This window comes from Zootoca vivipara, chromosome 6 (assembly GCF_963506605.1).
Source record: "Zootoca vivipara chromosome 6, rZooViv1.1, whole genome shotgun sequence".
Lineage (NCBI taxonomy): Eukaryota > Metazoa > Chordata > Lepidosauria > Squamata > Lacertidae > Zootoca > Zootoca vivipara.
This window is the reverse complement of record NC_083281.1, coordinates 83,658,623-83,673,035: the sequence shown is the minus strand read 5'-3', so window position 1 is coordinate 83,673,035 and position 14,413 is coordinate 83,658,623. Positions and strand designations below refer to the sequence as shown.

The window sequence follows — 14,413 nt, the reverse complement described above, 5'->3', positions numbered from 1 at the left end:
TGTAAGCTCTTTGCGGGCAGAGATCTGTTCTCGTGCAAACTGCAAAAGCTGCATGCATTCCACATTAAATAAATACGAGTATTATTTTTTTTATTAAAAAAAGTTGCTAAGATTGAAAAGGCTTGTGGATTTACCCCTCCGGACTCAAACTTGACGTTGACAAAGATGTTCTTGTTGGGGACTTGGAGGGGGCTCTTTCTTCCGAGACTGCTAGACGAGGGTTCCAGTTGCACGGGGAAGCTGTACTCCATCCAGGCTTTCCAGCTCAGCAGCTGCCGCCTGGTCACTCTCTCCTCACAGAACTGGTGCATTTTGGTGCGGAAGTCGTTCACTTCCGGGTCAGACAAGGCGTCAAACTCATGCAGGCCTGACAATAGTAAATCCCCAAGAATTTTTTTTAATAATAACAACAACAACAAAAATAATAATAATAATAATAGTTTTTTGAATGTGAGGGGTGCCATCTGTGATGTAGAACCAGGCAATGCCATCACTCTAATATAATGGCATCTTTTAAATATTTCCCAACTTTTAAGTTTCCAGTCCTTATGAAAGCATTTGGGGGGTGTTGCTTAAAAATGGATGGGCAGCACCCATAGAAGAGTCATAAACTGAAATGATTTTGCAATTGGGATTCTTAGAGTTCTAAGTTGTTATTCTTGTAAATATTTTTTTCATAATGTATATAAAACAGAGCGACCAATTATAACAACACATGAAAAATAAAAGAGGAAAACAAACTACAAAGCAGGCATGCAGAATGAGTTTAATATGTTGTTTTTAAGCTTCACAGGGGTTCTGCTTCCACTGCCGTAACCCCACTATTTTCAGACAAATCATAGAATTGGAAAAAGGTTCGGAAAGGGGCAACCAAAACAATGGATGGGATTGAGCAACTTTTGAAAGTGCTCTCACATCAGTGTCTCCGTCCTAACACTCAGCCATACAGCTCTTGGCCTGAACTCCCTCACAGGGTTGTTGTGAATATTAAACTATACTGGAGTTCCTTGGAGGAAAGGTAGGATATAAGTATGACAACAACACCAGGGGCTGATGGGAGTCAATAGTCCAAACCACCTGGAAGGCGGCAAGCAGGGCAAGGCTGGGTTACTTCAACCCAAGTTACCACCCCTCGAGGTTGGGCCTCACCTTTGCCAATGAGGAGGCTGATCTGAGAGTTGATCAGCTTCTTAACTCGGTCGCCTTCACGGGCCACAAGCCGCAGGACCGGCAGGAAGGGTTGGACATCGCAGAGCCTCCGCTGTTCGTCCTCCAACTCCTGCTGCTCGGCTGTCTGGTTGACGCAGGTGAAGACGTAGGACTCTGGGCCACTGAGCATGTGGAAGAGGGGCTCAAACTGAGCATGGTGCCAGACCATCTGAAACACAGGGAGAGGAGGAGAAGGTGCCTTATTCTGGGATCAGAATATTTGACCCTCTAGAGCCAGGACTCCCCACACCAACCTGCTGCCCTCACCAACATTCCTATTCCTGCTTTACAAACTTTTTTTAAAAAAAGAAAAGAAATAGTTCCCGTTTCTTTGCACTGGGTTGTATTGAACATTAGTCCTACTCAAAGGAGAACCATTGAAATTAATGGGCATGACTAACTTAATCTCAATAGACTTACTCTGAATAGGACGAACACTGGATCCAGCCCTTTATTTCCATTTTTTTTTCTTTTTCTTTTTTAAAAAAGCAATTGTTAGGCTGCTTCTGGTGTTCACACACATAAAACGAATCATCAGCAGGTTTGATATTTAGGCTATCCACAAAAAATAAAGCAATTTTTTGCACATCTAAGGAAGGAAATGCTTTAAAAATGCTAATGTGACTGATCAATTAAACAACGATAAGTCTCTATGTCTGGGGGGAAAGAAATCTGTTCTCAGCCGTTAAAACGGATCAAATCACTTCCAGCCTCACTTCTTTCTATCATGACCACAATCTAACCTAATTAAGAGCTGCCATCCCATTTTTATTTTCAAAAACCTTAGTCATGTTTGTAGCTTATTTGTGCCTCTCTGTACAGATGCTGTGTTTCGTTGTTTGCTCTTCATTTTTGTATTGCAAAGACCTTTGGATCTGAGCAGTAGAGTTTGTATGGAAAAGCAGTTGGCAATTTGTACTCAGATCCTAGGTATTCAAAGTCCACTGAAGTTAGAATTCTTTTGACACTACGGCGCTTTTCTCTGGGCTGACACAGGGGTACACATACCCCCTAAACATTTTGTGAATCTAAGTTTGGCATCATTGAGGGGCAGTATTTCAATACGAGTAGGAAAATGAGAGAAATGAGAGTACCCCTAAAAAAAAAATTTAAGAAAAAAAGCACTGTATACACCTTATTCCCTCCCCCCTCTCCCTCCCTTGCTCCCATCCCCACTATACATTTAAAGCACTATGACACCACTTTAAACACTCATGGCTTCCCCAAAGAATACTGGGAGCTGTAGTTTGTTAAGGGTACTGAGAGTTGGGAAGAGAGACCCCCCCTATTCCCGTCACAGAGTGGCTTAACAACCTATACTCCTTTCCCAGGGAACCCTGGGAACTGCTGCTCTATGAGGGGAATGGGACCTCCTAACAAATCTCAGCACCCTTAACAAACTACAGTTCCCAGGATTCTTTGTGGAGGAAGCCATGGCTGTTTGGAGTAGTATGCTGCTGCTTCAAATGCACAGTGAAGATGAGCCCCTCGTATGAGTTGCCCCATCAACATCTGAACAGGTGCTTTCCCTAAGATGGGAGTCCAATCAAGGTAGCTAGCCGAGTTCAAGTTTGTTCACAGGGTGAATTCTGGGGAAAGGGATTGGAAACACTTAAATAATGAACTAGGAATCCTCTGTGTTTAGCAGGTGTTCTACCGGCGAGACTTCCCCTTATGATATACGAAGTTGCCTTATATCAGGCTTCCTCAACCTCGGCCCTCCAGATGTTTTTGAGACTACAATTCCCATCATCCCTGACCCCTGGTCCTGCTAGCTAGGGATCATGGGAGTTGTAGGCCAAAAACATCTGGAGGGCCAAGGTTGAGGAAGCCTGCCTTATATTGAGCCAACAGTTAAGACCCACAGGTGCATACTGTAAATATACTTGAAATGTGCTTTTAAAAAAAACCCATAAAAATAAAGCAATGAAGAATGACTACGGAATGACTACTTTTTACGTTGTTCATATTTTGAAGTACATTACAGATCACAGAATCATAGGGTTGGAAGGTTGGAAGGGATCCCCAAGGGTCATCTAGTCCAACCCCCTGCAATGCAAGAATCTTTTGCCTAGCATGGGGTTCAAACCCACAACCCTGTGATTAAGTGACTCATGCTCTACCAGCTCATTCATCTATCTATCTATCTATCTATCTATCTATCTATCTATCTATCTATCTATCTATCACTATACATTATATACATTGTAAATATGTTGATATTTTTATATAATTTATATTTCTGTGGGTCTTATTCCTGGTTGTGTTTGTTACATAAGGAACATTACAACACATATTGTACATTATACCAAGTAGGACCATTTATCTGTCTAGCTCACTACCGTCTACACTGGCTGCTCTCTGGGGTTTCAGACACCAGACACTCCCAGACACCAGGGATAGAACCTCAGACCTTCTATGTGCAAAGCAGATGCACTGACTCTGAGCTGAAACCTTTCCCTTAAGACACAGAAAGCTGTCTTATACTGAGTTCGACAACTGGTCCCTTGAGCTCAATATTACCCACACTGGCTGGCAGCAGTTCTCCAGGATTTCAGGCACAAGGACTTCCCAGCCCCACTTAGAGATGCTGGTGAATATAAGCTGGGGCGTTTTACGTACTGTTCATCCAGACTTCTCCATCCCATTACTCTACATGCATGCACATGGGGGTTCTTAAAACATCCTAGCATTTTCACGTTTGCAAAATAAATGCATTGCTTTCCATTTCTCTGGTGTGCCTTATATCATTCCTGTAATCTGCTTTGATTGTGTATGGTTGGGGTTATTTTATTTTGTTTATTTTGTCATATTGTATTGCGTAAAACCAGTGGCACGAGGAAAGAAACAATTCCTCTCCATTCAAACAATGCCAAGTGTTCTTTCTCCTGCACAGAACGTTGTTCACGAAACATACCTTCGGACAATGCCCAGATTCTGGGAAAGAACTGCTTGTGTTGTTTTGTTTGCAGGTGGTTCTGAAAACAACAGATGTATAAACATAGGAAGCCTTATGACTTCCAGAGCTTTGCGTCATGTGACAGTGGACCTTTGCTGTGGTTTTAATTTTGTTAGCTTAACCAATAACTTCAGGACCGGGGGGGGGGGGGGGGAGCCGGCCCTCAAAGCCTCTCTTATCTGGCCCTCAGAACTCTCTCCAAACCACACTCCCTCTCCCGAGGCCACACCTTCCCTGGTCCTTCTTTACTGCACTCTGAGCATCTTGCTAGCCTGGAATGTGTCCTTGGAATATGGTAAAGTTAAGCCAAATCGCCACCAAGTTGCTTTAATTTGTCCCCTGAGTAAGTTGGAGTTTTGTGGTAATTTTCCACCATGGCAACATGACACATTTCATGATAACAATGCTCAATGGTGCTCCCACCCCATGGATCTTTCTGGTGCCTCACCATAGCTAGCCAGGCCACTGGTACCCAAAATCAGGATCATACTCCTGAAATTTTTGCCCTGTCCTGTAAACTAATTCAAATGCGCTAACTGAGGTATCACAGCAAGTTTTTGACATAAAAGTCCTGGGGGCGAAGGAATCAAATTAACTGCTTGGATTGTTTTTTAACGACAGAGAAACAGGTAGGTAAGTAAAACTAAATGTGGGCATTTTCTGAAATACCGGTAGATGAGGTCTTAGACGCACCTGCAAAGGTGCAATCTTGGATCTTTTAAGAAGGGGAAGTGCAATCTCACCTCGAACAGGTTGACTGCCACTTCCTTTATTTGATAAACAGAGAGTGACTTTCTGCTTTGTCTGGGTTGCACTTCAGCTCCTGTAACAAAACAGCTGGCTTCTAAACTCCAAGGCTGGGGAAATACAAGGATTTCTGCCTTTGATGCTGGCTGCTGGGAGGGTCTGAAAGGTGCATACAGTTCTCTGCAAGGGCCAGAAGGTGGACCGGAAACCATTCTCAAATAAAGCACCACATTCCTTTCTGGGCAGCTTTCCAGGGGCCGCAATCCGATGGTGGGAGGGGCCAGAGGGGAAAGTAGGTGGGGCAATGAATGCAAATTTCATCTCTGTATAGTAGACTACAGACAGAGAGATCTGTCTCTGTCCTTCGTCCAGGAAAGCAAGCAAGAGGTTCAATGACCTATCCTAGCTGGGAATAATAAATAATAATAATAATAATAATAATAATAATAATAATAATAATAATAATAATTTTAGTAGTAGTAGCAGCAGCAGCAGTAGTACCCTGCCCATCTGACTAGGTGAGGCGGGAGTAGGGCAGGGCTGTTGAGAGGTGTGTCTTGGGAGAGAGTCCAGGGTGCCAAACGGAGAAGCTTAGAGGGCCACATTTGGCCCTTGGGTGAATACGTTGTTAGTTCTTTTCACTAACAACATTTTAGCTTCATGGAATTTTTCCAGCCCTGGCTTGGGATGCATCAGAGAACCTCAGGACCTTGCACAATCTCTTGCTTACAGAAAACATGTGGAATGAGTTTGGCAACTCCGTTGCGATGGAGAAAGATAAAAAGAGAAAGAGCCGAGTACCTGTTTGATGGTGTTAAGACTTGCATTGCAGGAAATGGAGAGGGTCAAGTAAATGCCAGTGGGTAAGAGGAAGTCGACTTGAATGCTCTGGTTCGCTTCTTTGGACCAAAATTCTACGGGGCAAGCAATCCCAGGGGGCATCCTGCTCCGGTCTCAGCTACAACCTGCCACCAAGGAGAAGCAGAGAGGACAAGTTAAACTTACGTATCTGTAAGGTCTCAAGACAGAAAGAAATGCGATGGTTTTCAGTTTTGCCCCCAAACAGGCCGCACTAGCCAGGAGTTTATAAACAAAGAATTTAGCACCTGGATCATATTTTCGTCTTTCCTGACAAACAAGTTTGCGGTCCTTATGAGAAGGAACGTAATCCTAAGGACTAGAAACTTAACCAAAAAAAAGAGAGAGCAAAAAAATACCAAGAAGTTTGGGAGGATGGATTCGCTACCTGATCATTAGTCAAAATTAATGTTAATAAAAATATCACCAGGATTGTGGCAGTTGTCGGGAGATGTCCTATTTTTTTCTGGACACATAAGTAGTAAAGGGAAGTCATTAGTTGCCTAGCACACCCAAATTCAAACTTCCACCTCCACCCCACCATAATTATTGGAAAGAGGTCTCCCTTTCAATTGGACTGGGATGGGATGGATGTAATAATAATTATGCCTCTCTGCAAGTTTCCAATGCTTAATTCTGAAAGGTAATAATAAATAAAAAAGATTAGCCATGTTTCACCCTTTCCCAAGAGAGCTACCGTGTTTCTCATATTATAAGTCATGTCTTATATTTTTTTTTACTCAAGAAAATAAGCCTATGGCTTATTTTCGGGGGCGTCTTATTTTTTGCCGAGCCCCGACTGAGCGGGAGCTGGCAAAGGCAGCAGCCCGCCGCCGGCTTGGAGCTCGAGCCGGCAAAGGCAGCAGTGGCGCTTTGCCGAGCTCCACCGAATCAGGTGAGAATTGCGTTCGTACCCCTGCCTTGCAGCCTCCGACCCTTCACCCAGGACGTTCACACATGCATCCCCACCCCCGACCCGTGTCCTCGTCTACCGGTACCTGAAAGCTGCGCACGCGGCATTCCAGCACAAAGCCGCCAGCCAGCGTCGGAAGAGGAGAAGGAGGTGTCGCCGAGAAACCCAGAAAGGGGAGGCGCAGTGGGAAGGAGGAGGAGACCGGCGGGGAGGGATCCGGAAAGTTGCGAGCGACTTCCTGCTCCCCCCCCAACGGAGCGGAAAGCAGCAAAGGCAGCAGCCCGCCGCCGGCTTGGAGCTCGGCAAAGTTTCTCGGCGACACCTCCTTCTCCTCTTCCGACGCTGGCTGGCGGCTTTGTGCTGGAATGCCGCGTGCGCAGCTTTCAGGTACCGGTAGACGAGGACGCGGGTCGGGGGTGGGGATGCATGTGTGAACGCCCTGGGTGAAGGGTCGGAGGCTGCAAGGCAGGGGTACGAACGCAATTCTCACCCGATTCGGTGGAGCTCGGCAAAGCGCCGCTGCTGCCTTTGCCGGCTCGAGCTCCAAGCCGGCGGCGGGCTGCTGCCTTTGCCAGCTCCCGCTCAGTCGGGGCTCGGCAAAGCGCGCACTGCTGCCCTTGCTGGGTCCCGCTGGGTCGGGACTTGGCGCGGCGTGCCCTGCCATACCGTACCAGCATGTCTTATTTTCAGGGTATGCCTTATATTTCACCAGGTCTGGAAAATCCTGCCATGCCTTATTTTTTAGGGATGCCTTAAAATATGAGAAACACGGTACACAAGAGGCAGAGATTCAACAGGTGAGGTTTCTTCCCAGTGCAGCATCTCCAGGTAAATCCTGACAGTGCCAGGTGCCGACTTGCTAACCACAATACACCTGCTAAAGGACTAGGAGGCACCAGAACCTTCTGGGAAAGAGGGTGTGTGTGTGTGTGTGTGAAGCAACAACCCACCCTACCCCAAATAATGCAGCTTGCAGGACCCTTGGGTGCCATTTGTCAATCTTCACCACTTTTGCATGCCAGCCCCTCAGAGTGTGCATGCCATGTCCTCATCTGTTGCTAAGCTGGGTGCAAAAATTCCCAGAAATGCAGTCTGTGGTTCTTGCTTAAAAAAAAAAGAGAGAGAAAGAAATATTATCTGTTGAGCCCTTTTGGTATCGCTTCAGGTCCAGATGCAGCCACCACAAACCACACATTCAACTTCCTAGGAAGGGAAGGAAATATAAGCACGGGGGTGGGGGTGGGGGGCTGAGGGGGGGGGCTCAGTAGAGGAAATATAAAAGAGGTTTCACTGACACCCTCCCTGTCCTCTGCAGCCGGGACACACACATCAAACCCCAGACATGTTTACAAGATGAGCTTTGGCATGCCAGAAGCATTTATGACTGTTGCTTGTTTTGAGTTACAGATGCAAAAGCTGAGCCAGGGATGACTCGGCGGGGGTGAGCGGTCGGGGGACAGGGGACGGGGGACGGGACACACACACATTTGGTGCCACCCCATGAGACTCCAGCTGTATTTGAAATATATTAGCGCAGGGTGAGAGTTAGCAATTCCTGCTCACATCACATCACCTGAAATGACTACAAATCCCTTAAGGTACATGATACTCCCCCCAACAAAGAAGAATCCTGGGAACTGTTGTTTGCTCCCACACAGAGCTACAATTCCCAGCCCTTTTAATAAACTGTGGTTCCCATGATTCTTTGGGAACTACTTTACACATACCCCCACAGAGCTACAATTCTGAGAACCTTTAACAAACGAAGGTAGCCAGGATTCTTTGGGGAAACCGTTCTTGGGAACTGTAGCTTACTTCTATGGAACTACAATTCCCACCACCCTTAGCAAACCGCAGTTCCCAGGGTTATTTTGAGGGGAGTCATGTGCTTTCATTGTGCATTAAATGTGGTTTTAAATGTGGATGCCAACTAAGCATGGTCACTGATCTATCTACCCTGGATTCGCCTGCTCTGACTGGCAGCAAATTTCCAGAGTCTCATACAGAGAGGAGTTTTTACCTGTCACCTGTCAACAAAATGATACTTTTATTTTTCACATTTTCTATCCCATCTGTCCTCCAAAGAGCTCAAGGCTTCTAGATGAAGTACTGTACCTGATTCTCTTCCTCTCTCCCACCCCCACCCCCATCCACTGCATTTCACAAATTTCACAACAGCCTTGTGAGGTAGGTAAGAAGCCCAAGAGATAGCAGAGTGGTAGATTTTGAACTTGGAAGTTCTCTCACTGCTGCACCACACTTCTAAGCAGAGATGGCAGGCTAGGAAGGCTTTGCTGGACTCCAGCACCCATTAGCCGCAACCAGCAGGGCCAGCAGTCAGAGATGGTAGGGTTGCAGTCCAGCAACATTTAGAGGAAGGCAGAGTTGAGGCTGGATAGCTCAGTCGGTAGAGCAGGAGACTCAAACTCAGGGTCATGGGTTCGAGTCCCACATTGGGTGAAAGATTCCTGCATTGCAGGGGGGTTGGAGTAGATAACCATTGTGCTCCTTTCCAACTCTACAATTCTATGATTCAAACGCAGGGCAGTGAAGTCAAGTGATGGAGGCAGGTAGGGGCAGTAAAGGAAAGTGGCAGTCTAGTTCCGGGATGGGGAACTTGCGACCCTCTAGGTGTAGTTGGGCTCCCAACTCCCACCATCCAATGGTTAGAGATGGTTAGAGCAAACTGAAAACATCTAGAGCAGTGTTTCCCAACCTTGTGCCTCCAGCTGTTTTCGGACTACAATTCCCATCATCCCTGACCACTGGTCTTGCTAGCTAGGGATGATGGGAATTGTAGTCTCAAAACATCTGGAGGCACAAGGTTGGGAAACACTGATGTAGAGGACCACTGGTTCCTCACCCCTTTGATAAGGACTGGATTTGGGACCTCCCACATGCTCCCCAAACATGCCCATCACTCAACTCAGGTGGAACAGCACTACACGTAGGTGGAACAATGGCAAGGCAGCTTCCTAGGTTCCTAACTCAGAATATTATCTTAAAAATGTTACAGCTCAATGCTGACAAAACATCCAAAGGCAGCCAATGGCACGGAAAATACTGCAGAATGAAAATTCAAAATAGCTCTGCTTTGGAGCATGCCATCCAAATGATTTTTTTGGGGGGGAGGACACAGATTGCTGCGGAATCAGATGTTCCCTCCTGACAGTAGTGTTTGTGCTGAACACTGAGTAACAAGCAGAACGCAATGCTGTTTGGGGTCACTTGAGATTTTTTTTAAATAAAAAAAAACAGACCAGGTCGTTTCCAAGCAGAGTCCACAGCCATCAATAAAATCAGTCCAGACAGTGCCTGTTCTCAGTTACGTTCCAGTTTCCCAGCACAGGCAAGATTGCCAACAACAGTTGCTGAGAAACAGGAGTTCTTGACACAGCAAGCAAATACTTTCCTCTTCCTCCCCCCCCCCCCCCGCAGGGAAGAGATGTTTTGTTCTAGCAGCACATGGAGCTAAAGGCCAGTGCCGGTGATGTCATAGCTGTGACATCATGAGTCCATGGCTGCTGACCTCCCATTCCATTTCTGGAATCTTATGCCACCTTCCTGCATTTTCCTCTTCGGCCTTCAGAGGGGGTGTGCTCAAGTGCTTCAGCGCTTAGGTGCTTGGGCGCATGAGTGCATGGCTCAATGGGGTGCGTATAGAATCCAGCTTACCCCACACACAACGGACCCCAGGAACAAAGCTAGTTTACCAGCCAGCCCTGTCCATCTACAGGTCACAGAGGCAGAAATATTACTCGGCTAGCTAAGAGAGCGAATTATTATTCCCCTTGATAACGCAGTAGCCCTACACTAAGTGCTTCGTTATTATAAATCTGACTTGCCAGGCACTTAGATGCCAGGCAAACTTGCACTTACGATAACAAAACAACATGAAAGAAAAACCTCTACAGGCCACACTGGGGGGTGGGGGGTGGGGGGAGACATCTGCAAAGATGATGCATTTATTTGCTAGGGGTATTTTCAAAGCATAACAGGAAGAGGATGACTTATTCCGGAGAGTGATAATAAAGCTGGGAGGAGACCAATACAATGCATGTTTGTATATACCGATACATAATTCAAAGGAAGATTAAACCTTTCCCAGCAGCCAAATGCTGCCCATATGTTTCACAAGCTTTCCCCACCCCCCTGTAACAATGAGGACTAGAATATTAGAAATGCAAGCCCTCTTATAAATGAATGCATACTGAAATTCTCAGAATACTGAGTCTTGCACAGGAGCTTTGTCAAGCTTCTCTCTATAGCTATGAGGACTAAAGTCTTAAAAATGCATGCCCCTTTAAAATAAAGAAAGAAATGAGAAGATCTTGCACCAAAACAGGGATTAGCTTCAAGGCTGAGATAAACAAACCAGTACAGACTCCACCCGTGGTGTTATTTATTTCTTGCCTGGGTTAAAACTGAAGAGCGTGGCATATAATACTTCTGCTTTTTTTTGTAAAAATCAAAGTAAAACTATTTTCAGAACATACCATACTTCAAAAGGTTGAGGAGAAAGAAGCAAACAGTTGGCCCCACAATGAATATTAGCAACCCCATAGCTCTTGAGCTGCAGAGAACTCAGCATCCTTAAAAAAAAAAATCAAGTCTGCTCCATACAAAGACATACACCCCCCCAGTAAGACCACTCCTCCCCTCTCCCCATAACACTGAAGCAACAATATCTACCACCCCAACTGCAAAATTGACATCCTTTATTTCAGACCTCTAAGCCCCAATTTTAACATTTTATATACTTTGCAACAGTCCTCCAGCTTTTCAGATCAAGGCCAAACCTTTAGCCCAAACATGATTTTGGGGATCCACTTTTTAATCCAATAATGTAAGTGTGTCTGCTGTGGTGACCCACCTTAGGTCAGGATGCTGAGAGGCAGGCAAATATTATTATCATTAATTTGTTTTTATTGAAAGATTCTCATGGATAACAAAGGCACATATAATGTCACAACCTTCTGACATAGACCCCTTGCATCTCTCATGGCCAAATCTGAAATGTTTAATGTCTCACAGAAACAGAAGGTCCCCACCATGACCTGCAGTTAAAATAAATCAGGCAGCATCTGCTGGGAAAGTCCTCTGCCGGAACACCAGGCTGAATGAACAGTTTGAGTTGGTGGAAGACAGTGTTCTAAGGGCACTCTGAACATGCTCAGAGGCACTGCGCTCAAGGTCTTATACGTGCACATAGCAACCGTTAGAAACTAATATAGATTCCCATTCACCTCCATTTCACATTTACCTCTCTGGGTCACAGGACTGGAATTCAGCCCAGAGAAGTCCCGTCCCCCCTCCACCTCTTCAAAAAAAAAAAGGAAAAGAAAGAGAATCACAGAGAAAAACAAGCATCATTCATGTGCTCCTAAATTGGGAGGACTGGAATGGGGTGGAATTCAAAGTCAGGATAAAAGTCAGAGGATTGCATCCCTGCTAGGTTTTACTCACAAGTACACCCATTCAAAAGTATTGCGCCTGGGCTAGCCTTGCCCATTAATCTCAACGGGTCTACTCTGAGTAAGGGCTGGATACAACCCAGAATAAACCAAGCGTTGCCGCCTGCTACGATCCATCTCAGAGTAAGGAAATTCAGGAGCCTAAACGAGCCGAGCCCATTAACTTCAATGGGTCTACTCCGAGTAGGGCCAGCTGCTGGAGAAGACTGAATTCCTGGGAGGGCAGAGGCTGAAATACAGTGTCAAATCTTTATTCATGATGCGCCCACCACCCCTTCTACTGACCTGGAGGTAGCATCCATGATCCCTTCGCCAGCAGGAAAGCAAGCGGATCTCTTAACCGGCGCCGACTGAAAATGAAAATAAAAATAAAAATAAAAATGAACTGAACTGAAAATAAAATAAAATAAACCTTGCCACCGAGAATCTGGAGAACGCCGGCCTAGGAAGTCTTCGGCACCCCCCTCCTTCCCGAAGGCTGGGCTTGGCGCTTTCCAAGGGACCGTTTGCAAAGTCTCTGCGGCAACAGGAAGCGTTTGCAGACAACTTTTTCTCGCAGGCAACACGCACAAAAGCAACACGTTAGGGTCAGCCTTCCTCAACCGGCTACCTTCCAGATGGTTCTGGACTACAACTCCCATCAGCCCTCAAGCCCAGGCAACCATCCCGGCCGGAACAGCCTCCAAGGGCAGCCCCACACAGGATGCCCTGCGGCATTGCCATTGCTTCTTGAATTTGCACCCTGCCTCCCCCCCTCGAGGAGCGCAGGGCGGCAAAGAGATGGAACGTCTGAAAACGGAAGCAAAGTCCTAAAACGGTTAAAACATTAGGAAAACCATTACGTATTAAACTTAAAAAACGTATTTCACTTAAAAACATTCTTCCAGCTGTTTTATCCAGAGTGTGGAGTGATTCGAGATGTCTGAAAAGTCCATTTAAACATCTGACTTTTCTCGGCCAATATTTGGGTTTTTTTTAAAAAAAGAAAAGTTAATGCACAATTTTAGCTGTTAAACATGTTCAATGCAGCACAATGAGCATCGGTGGCCTTTTAGATATATCTAGTAGGGCCTTTAACAAAATATTGCAATGCGGAGTCCTCTTGTTCATGGTGCCAGCTGGACAACACCACCTACTTCAGAATACTCCATTCCATCTCCCATACGAGGGGTTGCCAGTTCAGTGCCTATTACCACCATGGGGCCCACAAGGTGTCCCAGACAGACACTCAGATTTCACTGGGAAACAAAAAAGATCCATAATCACGACCCACAGAACATACCCTCAGGTATCTCTAATACCAGTGTGGTAAGAGAGCTAGTATGGTGTAGTGGTTAAGAGCGGTAGACTCGTAATCTGGGGAACCGGGTTCGCGTCTCCGCTCCTCCACATGCAGCTGCTGGGTGACCTTGGGCTAGTCACACTTCTTTGAAGTCTCTCAGCCCCACTCACCTCACAGAGTGTTTGTTGCGGGAGAGGAAGGGAAAGGAGAATGTTAGCCGCTTCGAGACTCCTTCAGGTAGTCATAAAGCGGGATATCAAATCCAAAACTCTTCTCTTCCTCTCCCATGCTCCTGTGTTATTCCCATCAGGGTGGTGGCTTTGATTCGACTTCCTGTGATTGATCCACGTACACGGCTTTGTGTTTCCATCTCAAGACCCATTGAAGAACATTCCATCCAGTTCATCTTTGATAAGCGGCTTTGAAACATTTTTCATATTCTCCTTTGTGCTACCCTCTCCGTTGTCGTGGCACGGAGTTGCCGTTCCGTTGGACTCACGCCACATGTTGAACAGGTCACTAATCCAGTCTATATAACATTTACTGTTACTAGCCTATCTCTATTCTAGCTATTAATCCTGTATTAAACCTGAAGGAGCGTCTCCACCCCCATCATTCTGCCCGGACACTGAGGTCCAGTACTGAGGGCCTTCTGGCGGTTCCCTCGTTGCGAGAAGCCAAGTTGCAGGGAACCAGGCAGAGGGCCTTCTCGGTGGTGGCGCCCGCCCTGTGGAACGCCCTCCCATCAGATGTCAAAGAGAAAAACAGCTACCAGATTTTTAGAAGACACCTGAAGGCAGCCCTGTTTAGGAAGGCTTTTAATGTTTAATAGATTATTTTATTTCATTTTTCTGTTGGAAGCCGCCCAGAGTGGCTGGGGAAATCCAGCCAGATGGGCGGGGTATAAATAATAAATTGTTGTTGTTGTTGTTGTTGTTGTTGTTGTGTATATTTGGTTTTATATTAACTAG

At 46.0% G+C, this 14,413-nt stretch overlaps 1 protein-coding gene across 2 annotated transcripts in view; it reads right to left on the bottom strand.

The window, feature by feature from the left end:
• Nucleotides 1-12,901, bottom strand: part of PIK3CD (phosphatidylinositol-4,5-bisphosphate 3-kinase catalytic subunit delta) — a 38,097-nt gene extending 25,196 nt beyond the window's left edge. Inside the window, exons 1-4 of one of the 2 annotated variants that reach the window (XM_035119821.2) lie at nucleotides 12,446-12,901; nucleotides 5,717-5,880; nucleotides 1,150-1,378; nucleotides 135-367 (exon numbers count right to left, since the gene is read on the bottom strand). In XM_035119821.2, the coding sequence (XP_034975712.1) occupies nucleotides 135-367; nucleotides 1,150-1,378; nucleotides 5,717-5,857 (603 nt within the window). In that variant the 5' untranslated portion in view covers nucleotides 5,858-5,880; nucleotides 12,446-12,901. Of the gene's footprint in view, nucleotides 1-134; nucleotides 368-1,149; nucleotides 1,379-5,716; nucleotides 5,881-7,641; nucleotides 7,883-12,445 lie in introns of those variants that run through there. The other variant, XM_060276227.1, reaches the window with a different exon arrangement.
• Between the last annotated feature and the right edge of the window lie 1,512 nt (nucleotides 12,902-14,413).